Below are 12,069 nucleotides of genomic sequence, written 5' to 3' on the forward strand. Positions count from 1 at the left end.
ATATATATATTTATATTTATATTTATATTGTGCTGGTGTCAATTAATTAGACATTGTTTGATATTAAGTTTCTTCTCAATGAATTGTGACCATATGTCCATGACTTTAGCATCATACGGTAGTTGCATACCTGCTAAATTATCTCGGTGTGTGATGCCCTCATGCATTTTCAGGTTGACGAGGAAGCAGACTCACCCACCACACCGAGGGTCCAGTATTCGTCGCGCACCGTCAAAACGTTGCTTCTCAAGGCACTGGAGTATGGTACTGAGTCCAATACCAATCTTACAAACGCAGTATTAACCAGTATTGAGCGCATTGTTCAGCTGTTCGGGTCAGACATATTCTCTCGCTCACCATACGGTGAGTCAGTATTGGCGAGTAATGCGGTGACCTCAAGGCAAGTGGTGGACGTTGTGTTCCACTGGCTGATACCGAACACTCAAAGCCCGGCCCTCACCCCTAAAGTGAGCACTAAAACGCTTGCGCTGGCATGTGCAGGCGCGCTGCTATTGGCACACGCAGAGGTGTTGAATCATAATTTAGAGTCTTTCGTTCGATTATTAGACTACCACAGGCACAGCGATCAGGCAGTCCGGAGCAGCGTTGCTTCACTTGTTGGTTACTACATACGCGCGGCGTATGATAGCACATCGCATCTATCTGTACAGAATCCTGATGATGATACCATAAGCGACGCATATACAAGAAAAGGGATGTTGGTCGAATTGTGCTCTGGAATACTTCTCGCACTGCTCGATGACACGTCTTCACAGACTCAAAAGAATGCTTGTCTGTCAGCCGGTGGCTGTGTGGAGATTCTGCTAACTATCAATGCGAGTGGAAAAAATTATTCACGGGCCGCCTTAGACTTGGTCACGACATTGTGTAGTTTGCTGCGAAGAGACTCATATTGGCTTGTGCAACTTGAAGCGTTGAGCGCATTGGCACAAGTGAACTGGATGATGATCAAGTACTGGTCTGAACTTGTCGTCGCACACGAGTTCAGTTACCCATACAACGGGCAAGCTAAAAATACACTAGGGTCCAAAATACTGACACGGGAATGGAATGTGCCGCCCTCACGTCTACAAGAGTACGCACTGGAATCGGTAATCATGTCTTTGGATAACGGCGACGCGCGAATCAGAGCGCAGGCCGCCAAATGCCTGACTGCCATGTGTAGGACATTACACCATGAATCAAGCCGAGGGAATCCACCAATCGCGACGGTATATTCCTTGCATGCCCTGTCTGATGTATTGTATCCGCTGACCATAACAGGTTGTCAACGAAGCAATAGCGTACTCCATATCGAAGACACATCCCAGCTTGTACCTTTGATGGGCCCAAGTTATATATACGAATCTCCCAAATTGCCCAATGACACGACTGCTTCTGCCGAAGGAATTATCAATGGTGAGTCTTTCAAAAACGCATCTGCCTGGTGATGCTTCAATTCTCGAAGTCTCCACTTCGTGTTATTTTCTACTTTCTCGCATCTTATCTCTGGCATTTGCAATATAATTCCTACTGTTCGAAAAGTTCGGTTTCTACGTGAAAGACTGTATGTGAAATCTTTCGCGCCCTGGCGATCCATTATATACTTATTTTAGCCTGACGAATATATCTGTTGATTCACGCGCGTGTCCTGCTATCATCAGGGAATGCGACGCGCGCATTTTCGATTATCGTGGCTAAGATGCATGGAGTGATCATGCCATACGTCAAGTGTCAAAGTGTGCCACCTGAGATCTTTCTCTCCACGAACAATACACTCGCGGGAGCTTTCGTTTCTCTGGCCGATCTATGTCGAACATACGGGACTCCTCCGGCTGTACACAACTCCGTCATGCCGTCTGCGGAAGGCGCTGCAATTCAAGCACAAGGCAGTTTGCTTGGCAACCTATCCGATATACTGCTATTAACATTGGATTTGATATCATGCAGTGATCTATGTGTGGATTTGAGCCTTCATCCCTTGATACTGACGTTGCTAGCAGATCTTTGTCGATACTCTCGATCTCTACAATTTTATCCACACACTCCGCGTATTCTGGCCCATCTTATGCGAATCCTTAATGTATGTGTGCACGTACTTTGCAAAATCGATTTGCATTTACCCGCCACCGAGAAAAATAAGGGGACTGCGCCAGCGCAGAAGACGGATGGGAAAGACAACGATCTGCTTTTGGCGGAAAAGGCCTGTGCGTTCGTAAACGTACCGGCTTATGTGAACCTCTACGATAGATTGAAGTCAGCTGAAGTGGGGGCGAGCACTACATTGATGACTTCCACTGATCGATTAGGAAATTTGGTACGGATGCAATTTTTTTTGGATTGGTATGCGATTTAGTCTTCAATTCAATGCTAATTGTCCATGTGATTAATCACATCGGCTGTTGCACAGAGTGTGTAAGTCATCAGTTGTGCGCATACTAATCCTCATCCAATTGTCTTGCTCCTTGTATGTTCATTTAGGTTTCCTGTGCTCTTCACACTCTTGCGACCTTGATAGGGAGCATACAGAAGCAAATTCTGCCTATGGCCGACATTTTGCTATCCTTCCTACCGGTGTTACTTCCAGTGGCGGGACCAGCCGTAATTAATTGTCTGCACGAGTTGGTCAAAGCTGTTATGACCTCAGCACACGAAACCGGTTCCAGATCAGGTGTGCTCATTATTCAATCTATTGTATGTAACTGCTTTGTGCACATAGGCAATTAGTAGGACTGGCCCTGAACCGGAAAGTCTTAGCGACCAGCGCTTGATATCAATAGTGAATCCTTCTAACGTTGGATGTCTTGTTAATCTCATTCACTCATCCCAACACAACTGTCCACCCACTCACAGATTTGAATACCGAGAGTAGGCCACTAACGTTCATGCAGGGTGCAGATCTACAGTTTGGTCTAAGTGGGTTGCTAGGCCGGCCGTTGATGTCACTGGTTAGCCAATCATTAGGCCCGCCCAGGTACTCAGGCATGTCATCGGACAAATCCAAGGAACGCGTTGCGCCCAAAGGCTCGGGAGGGGGTATTAACAGATTCCCTTCGTGGCCTTTTAGCTTGTCCACTACCGGGACAGGAGTGACCGCTATGCCGACTCCTGTTGGGAAGGTGAACAAAGCCCGCTTTGTGGAGCGAATTGAACCCATATTGTACAAGGCTTTGGACGAGTACATAACTACGTCAAATGTAGAATTCCAAAAGGCTTTGCTAGCTCTGCTGGCGAGACTAGTGAGCTCTGGGTTGAATTATCACCGACTCGACAAAGATAAGACTTATCTTTCGTACTTTCAGGGACAGGTGGACGCCATAATTAGTGGTCACCAACCCTATCCCGAAGCACTTGTTCCTTACATGTTCCAGTTCTTTGTGCTGATCAGCAGGGATGCACAAAAACATCAAGGAGTCATATCGTTTGCCAAAACAGTTCAACTCTCTGAGCGACTTCTGGCTGCTGCTGTGAGTACGAATTTATCGATCAGCTCACGTGAAAGGATGGAGATGCTTGTATTGCAATCCCTACAGCCAATACTGTCGGAGATCTTGTCACCTGAGAAAGTATCAATGCCACCACCCTCGCCCACAGCGGTCTCTGCGCCAAGTGACCTAGTGGCGAGCAGACGGAGTAGTGATCTGATGGCGAGCAGGCGGAGTAGTACACATGAAGGGGTCCGTGGACTATTTTCACCTATACAAGATAGTTCTTTCTCATTACTTCTCAGCTGCATCCATCGCAACTACGCCTTGGGGATGGTAACCGAAATTCTTCGCAGATCGCAGCCTAACAAAAACTTGAAAAAGACAATATCCAGCAGGGTATGGGCAGCTCTTGTAATGTGTATGGCAGGAGTTGATGGAGCTATGCTGGCGGTATCGCACGATGGTCGATTAATGCACGGTGATTGGACAGTGCTAGAGTTGTACGACTGCGTGTCCGAGCTGGATCTGGACTACACTGTCAAAAGGAAAGGTTCTACCAGCGTTCTACAGGACATAACAGCTCTTTTCGATATTGCAAAGAGGTCGCTGAGTATTGGACTGAGTAATAAGCCCCTTATCAATATGAAGGCGCTCTCAAATATAGCCCTGTCAGTAGTCGCAGCTCTGCGGTGCTGGTGCTCTGTTCCACAAGAATTTCAAACTGAACTGCCCCTGGCAGATGTCTTCGAAATCATCTCAGCTCTTGTCTTTGTCTCAAACAAAACCGAATCACGGACAGTTCCGACAGCAAAGCATATAGACTCACTCTTTAATCAGATTATTCTCATGTTGCTCTTTTTGCAAGACAATATCTCGATACTTACGAAAAATTGTACCATTCTGTTATTAGCCAAAGACCGCGAGAGCAATTTTGTGCATCGTGTAACTTCACAGCTGAAGTTGAGACGCAATCAATCTCCCGAAACACTTATTCTGTGGTTCTCATTTGTATCTCGTGGCCTTCCGATAGATCATCCCGCAATTGTGCGCGAAACTAGTTCGATACTTAGTATTGGGCACTCTCATGATGCAAAGGTGGCACCCCAAGATATCTTGGTTGGTAATGGAGTATTCATTCTTCTATGCGAGAAACTCATATCCGAAGATCGGTCCTCAGCTTTGGATAATAGACAAGACAAAAGCCCGTATCTCCAAGTCTACCCAATCTGGCCGTACATGACTGTCGCTAATGCAAACGAAACAACAGTAAAATCAGCTCTCGCCTCCGGTGCGTTCGGAGCCGAAAATATGGCGTCGCTATGCCAGGAGGTCGCATATGGCATCAAGAATGGGTGGCGAAGGGAACTGGTGTTGAAAGTAAGTCAATATGTCCATGCTTGCACGCTGCACTTTTGGAAATGCGTAATAAATATACACCAGGGGTAGGTAGGTAAACACCGATCAGCTGCAAATAGAAAATCGGGTCCGGGTGGATTTCTTCTTACGTCTACGGAAATCTTCACATTACTTTGAAGCATTGAAAGTGCTACATTAATAGTGCTGTACACATATTTTGATTCTTCGATCGATGTAGGGTATCCAATGTTTGATTATGGCGAAACCGCGCACACCCGCTACTGAAACTTTCATGCGGGAGTTGAGTCGATCTTGTCGGAACCCGTCTGTACGAAGGCGTTTACGTACGGAGATTTTGAAGAGCACGATACCCGATTCAAGTTCAGCTTTGCAAGCACAAATGAGTTCCAGTGCGGAAACAACAAACAACAGCGAAGACATTACGATACAATCAGTGATTCCAATCGACTATGGTAGCATTGTAGAGAAAGCTTTACAAGCGCCGTCGCCTTCGAAGGTCATACGCCAAGTGGCCCGTCATATCTTGCCCGCTCGGCTGCTCAGATGCCTGATTGATGGTAGAATTGCTCCAACAGCAATGGGTAAGTCAGAGCTCGTTGACGCTTGTTGATATCATGCCAGGGCGAGTGAAGTGTAATTATTCTGCGTACTGATCTAATCTCGCATATGTTGTCCCAGCGTCAGTCACACTGAATCTTTTGGATAGTATCGATGCAAGCACCCGCCCGGAAAGGAGCTCGAATACCTCTGAAAGAGACGTAGTCGAAACCGACTCTACCAAGGATGCTGCCAACGGCGTTGTACTTGTTATGGATGATTTGGATTCTCAAACTGACATCGCAACTGGTAGAAGTCGTATAGATGGCGTCGCAGTCAAGAGCTCCATCGATGAGGGGCATGCAATAACTGGAGACGATACGAATGAAAATGGAATGTATGATATGCCAATGCTTGACATATCTCAATCAAGGCGCAACAATGGAATCCAAGGTAAAAGTAGTATTGGTTTTAAGTGCTAGTGCAGCGGTTTCGAAGGAAACATTGTATTTTTTATCAACTGCGACTCAAACATTCATTCATCATTTTGTATTACTTTTCCAAAATGTATTCTGGCCATTTACCACAGATGAAAGAGAGAAAGTTGGGCTCATAGTGGATGAGGGTATACGTGTTGAGGCAGATACGATCCATGATATCTGCTTAAGGGATGTACATTCTTTTGTTCAATCCAAGCTACTGATTGCACTGGCTAATTTACATCCATATCGTAGTAACGATGAGACTACTCTGAAGTTGGCCTCGTCTGCAGCTTCAGTCTGTCTGGCATATTTAAGACATCCGTACATTGCTGCTCAAGCTACAGTCCATGTGAAGAGTTCAAACAATGCGCAGGAAGAACAAACTAGCGTTCATGCAACGAGTGAGGGGGATACAGAACATTTAAATACTTCTGCTACTGAGAACTATGGGAACCTGGGAGGACTGAAACAGTTCGCAACTGCCTTTATAGCTTCGGCCGCTCGGTCCGTTCCCGACACGCAGCCTTGCGTGCTCATATGTGCATTGGAGTGTGTAAGCGAGAGCTACAAGCGTGATTTATCGAACGATTCAAATTGGATGTCTTCGGTAGCTAGTGTTTACGCTTTTTTTCAATACTTCGGTCTTGCCCCGCCACTGAGAACCGCACCTCAAATCGACGCAGAAGAGGGTGAGGACAATTTGCAAAGTCGTGCACCGCCGTTTTCGCATGATGCAACGCATCATAGATTGGGAATTATGTTGCAGAAGTTGTGCTCTTCTCTGATAAGACAAACGCATGATTCGAATGCGATGACCTCTCTGATGAGGTCGTTGAAACATGCAGTCATATGTCTGTGTCGCGTAGATATGATGGCTGTTCACTCACATATGCTGTGTATCGAGAGAGGCGAGATGTACGGTACTTGCCAGGGTCAAAACTTTCCATCGTCACTCCTGCCTTCAGATGAAACCGCACACGCTGAACTGGTGGCAGCGGCATTGCAAACAGTCGGGGTGCTGGGGACGCCTACTGTAGGCTTATTCAAACATGTATGGGCGTCTTTGATGCAAGCACTTGACGCAGGACTCGATGTTGGTGATGGAGAGAAAATTGGAAACCAGGTTGGACTGGCGATACGAGGGTTGGTTTCGCTTCTCTATGAGCATGCAGATTACCAAATACAATTGAGCATGAGTAGAAAGGTTTCCCACAATAGAAACTCTTACACGCATCATGACTTCAAAGATGCTCCAGCCGCGACTATTTCCAAACAGATTAACCTTGATGGGCTATTAACAGGGTATGTGATTGCTTTTCGGACTTCGTTGACAGTGTTATCGGGTGATACCATCAGTTCCTAACCTTGCTAATATTGTATATCCCGCCTCCATCTTCCTATAGTGTGAATATACCCTCGGACAATACTGTCTGTGTAGGAGGACTTGTATGCTTATGTGAACACCCTACTAGCGCGAGTCCTGTTGTCGACTACGAAGGTCTCTTCGGTAAGTCACATTCTCATAGTGTGTATCATCCTCTCTTCGTATTTCTGTTCCTCCATATTTTGTTCCGTAACTTGTAGATTTTCATTGCTCGTATTGAATGAAATCTATTTTATAATTTTCAATTAGTGGCTGAGATTAGTGGAGCAGAGATAAGCGATATATTGTCGACAGAGAGGACACGAATATGCAGGTATATATGCAACATAAAGACGGTTAAATTTGTGTTGTGTTCTCGAGGTGCATTTGTTGTCAGCCAAACCTCTGCATAGGGCTATCATTTTTTGCCTCAGTTTATCTGATTTCTATGCTCACTTTCCAATATCGCCACAACTTTGCTGTCAAGAACAAATTAATGAGTATCTGGTTTTTGTCCGTAGGTCTGCAGCGAGATTAGCCCATTTGGAGAGTATTTTTCCCACAACTAACTCTATGCCGATGCTTCAGCCCCACCTTGATATGCTGAAAGTCTGGTACATCGATGTAAGTTGACCTTTCTCACATGCTACGAGACCTGCTGCTCACATGCTATTAAGTGATGCTACCTGGTCACAATAATGCCACGTTGACTACGTTCTACGTTATCGATGACTAATATGCTGTCTTTTTTTTGGCAATCTTTTGTCTGAGTAGAAGGAAATCAACTTACGCAAGGTTCCAGTTTTAGCAGCTTCGCCCATTGATGTCTTAGAATTATGCAAAGTCTTGTCCCGACGATTTGGGCAGGTACGTATTGAGACAGACTCGAGACATTGACTGACAATTTATGCGACTTTCTATTGTGAATCTAGATTACATAATAATCATGCATTCAAATGTATTCACCGACTTCAACCTGATTTGACGACCATTCTACCTACAGTATCTCAGTGTTGTTCCTGCTGGTTCAAGGTCGCCCGTGCTGCTAGCAGAGATTGCAAAGGCCGCTTTACTATTGGGTTCCATTACTACCGCCTTATCGGTGAAGGAAGACACAACGATACATACGTGGCTCAGTGACGTGTTTCAACATTTGGCGAAAGTCCACAATGATCTTCCGCGCCTTGGTCCATACCTCCTCCTCGGCCTCACCAATGTAGCCATAAAACTTAGCCGGTTCGATCTGGTCGCAGCGCATCTAAACTCAATGCTAACCACAGTGCTTGAAATTAGATCTGCGTCGGCCAAGAGCCATAGTCAGGACACACTTGCTGGTACTCGGCCTTCCTCTAACATGCTCGATTTGAATCCCATGGCTAATCCAATCGGCACCGAAGTGTGTTTGCTGCAATCCATTTCACTTCTGCTGGACGATTCAAAGACTCGGAAACCTCTAGGCCGGTTGATACCGTCCGTTGTATCGTATCTGTCCGTTGTCTTACGAGGATGTAACAGTGATAAAGTTGTGAGTCGATCCACATCCGATCCCATCATTCAGGCGCCTAGGTTTTATCTAGACGTGCTTTTGTTGGCTATACCAGTAGTGCAACACTACCCTAATGAAGCCCATGTGACTGGATTCGCAGCGCAAGTTGTCAAGGTATCAATTTGTATATAGCAAGCTGTTCTCGTCCGTTTCAATTTGCTGTAATTCAGCCATATCATCTTCTTGTCAGAAAGTTTGGACCCTCAGCTAACCTTAGAATCCACATGTCTCATACAGGTGTGTGTTACAATCGCTGCTGACACTCGTACGCCAGAGTTCGTTTTTGAAGGAATTATGCGCGGCATTGAGCGATTAACAATCGACTCACGCGTGCACCGTGAGATGATAGAGAAGGAATTGAAAGTGGTGGAGAACTCCATGAGTGCCAAGAGTATCTTGCACACGTATTCAACCCTCCGGTTGTCTGTGTGCCAATTGTGGGCGAAACCACTCGATGACGAGCCAGTTATCGAGACGGTGCGCGGTGTCCTCCGACGCCTGTTCGAGAGATTACACACGGCTTCTAATTTGGAAGCAAACAAAGTAGCAAAACTAATCCCACAGTTAATGACGAGATTTCTCGATGACGAAGAAATCGTCACCGCTATATTGAGCGAGTTACTGGAATGCACTGTGTTCACTATCAAGCGATTGTCAATAGTTGCTTTGCAAGTACTCAGACGCGTACAGCGACTTCAAGACGGCCCAATGTTAGCTGAAATGATCACTAATTCTTCGAAATCTTTCATGGACAAACTTGATGGCGACCTCGGCCGTGGCGCGCTTGCTGTTCTCTTCGTATCTGTGGCGAAGTCTGATACCGTCAAAGCTCTTGACCTACTCGTTTTGGAGCAGTTAGAGGAGCCAAGCTCATTCGATAACGATCTCTTCTACTTTACCGGCAGTGACTTCCATAGACAGGTGAAGTTTGTCGCTTGATAGTGTCGACTTCATAGGATAAGAAATTCTTGTCGAGTTCTTCATTATTATTTATCTGAATTTCGATTTTTTTTTTCTGACTATATTCGTGTATGTACAACTGACAACCACCATTATTTCTCTTCCTATGTACCCTACAACTTAGCTATCGGATCCGAACAAGGAAACTTTTGTGGCTGCTTTAGCTTCGAGCGCCAAAAGCGACGTATTTGCAAATTTAGTGCGATATTTAGCGAGGTGAACATTCTCTGTTGGCGATTCTTGACGCGTGCAATAAATCAAGACAAATAAAGTGGAAATCCAATTGATTTAAAAAATATTCTGATCGGATCTTCTTTATTCTACAAAATATGTGCAGCCAGCTTGTGAGATCGGAATCAATCGATGCCCTAAGCACTTGAAGTTACCTCCTAGGTCACTGGCACATTCCCGTGTGCCAGCCGCAAGCTGTCTTTCATGGCTACTAATATAGGCGACGATGCCGACATAAAGTGCTACACTTGGAAGTCCACTAAGTATTATTGTTCACTTGCTGCCTTCTGTCGCACGTCAAATACCTGTGAAGAACAAATAAAACAGTATCAACGGTGATTATTGCCAGTAAGTAAGAAATGATCAAACTATCCGCAAGTAGACAAAATAAATCTGAGCAGTACCTCTTGAATTGCTTTCCGGAAGCAGTGGAAGTTGTAGTCGATGAGACCGTGCTGAACGAAATTCGATTCCCTTAGCAGTGAAACCAGGGCCAGATACTTGTTGACTTCGCGTAAATATAGTACCATCCCGTTGTTCAGCTTAATGACAGACGATGATCCACTATCGTATGCGATGCCATCACTAACTTCATCCTTCATACCGTAAATACACGATATATCTATCACGACATCGATCATATCACTGCAAAGCTCGTATGATTGCATATCCACAGGTGAACTGTCTGTGGCGAGGTAGATTTTCGAGACCACATCAAAAAGAAACGTTTTCTCGATGCCGGAATTCTGAATGTGGAAGGTAGTAAAGGTTTCTGACGTAAATCAACAATATAACACTTCAACAAATTTGACACTACAGTGTTACAGCAACAAAAGAGAACCCCTGTACAATTTATGAGAGATAGCAGAGATACTAGAAATAGCCTGTCATTTACATATGATAAATACATGCGAATACATACCGCCATGAGAATGTTCAGTAAATTCTCAAGCATTGGCAGCTGCGGGATCAACTTCTGCACCACTTTACTGAAGGCCTCGAAAATCGAGTGATCGTATATCGACGTCAAATAGAAAGATAGACTGATTTGATCAAGACCAGAATCCTGGAGTTCGTCTACCGCTCTTTGATGGATATCTCGTTGAGTTTCTGCCCAAGAGAAGTGGAATATCAGGTTACAAGCTTGTTTAAAACAAACAATATATGAGAGCTACGTGACTAGCTGGCATGAAGATTTTTGAGCTATCGAGAAGGAGAATAGCGCGGAAACAGGTCAAGACTGCTCCAGCACCAAAAAGAATACAAAATCGGATGTCCTAGTTGTCGTAGAATAATTGTGACAATTATTTCGTGTCATATGTCTACTCTTTGTTGCCTACATTTATGAAGGACCACATACTACCGAAATGGTATTCCGGCGTGTACAAAAGTATGCCATATGTCACATAATTCTAACTACAAACTTAGCAGATCATCACAATATTCAATGTACACCATTCTCACAATAACTAGAGATTGAAAGTGAACCGGACTTTGCACACACGTCGTACCAAGGAAAGTAACAAATGGTCAGCGGAACTACTTTAATACACAACAAATTTGAATATATATACATACATACATATATATATGTCTGTCCATACATACATACACACACATACACAAACACACACACACACATATATATATATATAGTCCATACATACATACCATACATACATACACACCCACACAACCATATATATATATATATTTAAAATATATACATAGATACGCATATTTTATATACATATATGTGTGTGTATGCGTGTGAGAGTGTGAATAAAAATAAATATGTACAAGTAAAAGTATACACATATATATATACACACACACACATATATATATATATATATATATGCAAACACACAAACACCACAGACACAGACATATATATATTTTGATATATATATACATATACGTATACGTATACATACACATATATAGATAGATTTAGGCATAAATATTTTGATATATATATATATATATAAATACATATACGTATTCGTATACATATCCATACACATATATAGATAGATATAGGAATATATATTGACGACTATATATATATATATATATAATAATATATATATATATATATAGTNTTATATATATATATATATATATATTATATATATATATATA

The 12,069-nt window shown here is 43.7% G+C and overlaps 2 protein-coding genes across 2 annotated transcripts in view; one reads left to right on the plus strand and one right to left on the minus strand.

The window, feature by feature from the left end:
* Nucleotides 1-161: 161 nt before the first annotated feature.
* On the plus strand, nt 162-9,970 carry SARC_09901 (hypothetical protein; the record flags this gene model as incomplete). The annotated part of the gene is made up of 14 exons (XM_014296065.1): nt 162-1,419; nt 1,665-2,317; nt 2,482-2,671; nt 2,854-4,805; nt 5,023-5,386; nt 5,484-5,795; nt 5,932-7,126; nt 7,228-7,331; nt 7,458-7,521; nt 7,709-7,811; nt 7,962-8,054; nt 8,191-8,847; nt 8,971-9,654; nt 9,818-9,970. 14 exons carry the CDS (start codon nt 162-164, stop codon nt 9,911-9,913), a joined length of 7,725 nt encoding a protein of 2,574 aa, XP_014151540.1. The 3' UTR covers nt 9,914-9,970.
* Nucleotides 9,971-9,991: 21 nt separating this feature from the next.
* Nucleotides 9,992-12,069, minus strand: part of SARC_09902 (Ras-like GTP-binding protein D) — a 3,090-nt gene continuing 1,012 nt past the window's right edge. Inside the window, exons 3-5 of the mRNA XM_014296066.1 lie at nt 10,847-11,034; nt 10,329-10,670; nt 9,992-10,229 (exon numbers count right to left, since the gene is read on the minus strand). Coding sequence (XP_014151541.1) covers nt 10,191-10,229; nt 10,329-10,670; nt 10,847-11,034 — 569 coding nt within the window. The 3' untranslated portion in view covers nt 9,992-10,190. The remainder of the gene's footprint in view (nt 10,230-10,328; nt 10,671-10,846; nt 11,035-12,069) is intronic.

Source organism: Sphaeroforma arctica, assembly GCF_001186125.1.
Source record: "Sphaeroforma arctica JP610 unplaced genomic scaffold supercont1.1077, whole genome shotgun sequence".
NCBI classification, from domain to species: Eukaryota; class Ichthyosporea; order Ichthyophonida; genus Sphaeroforma; species Sphaeroforma arctica.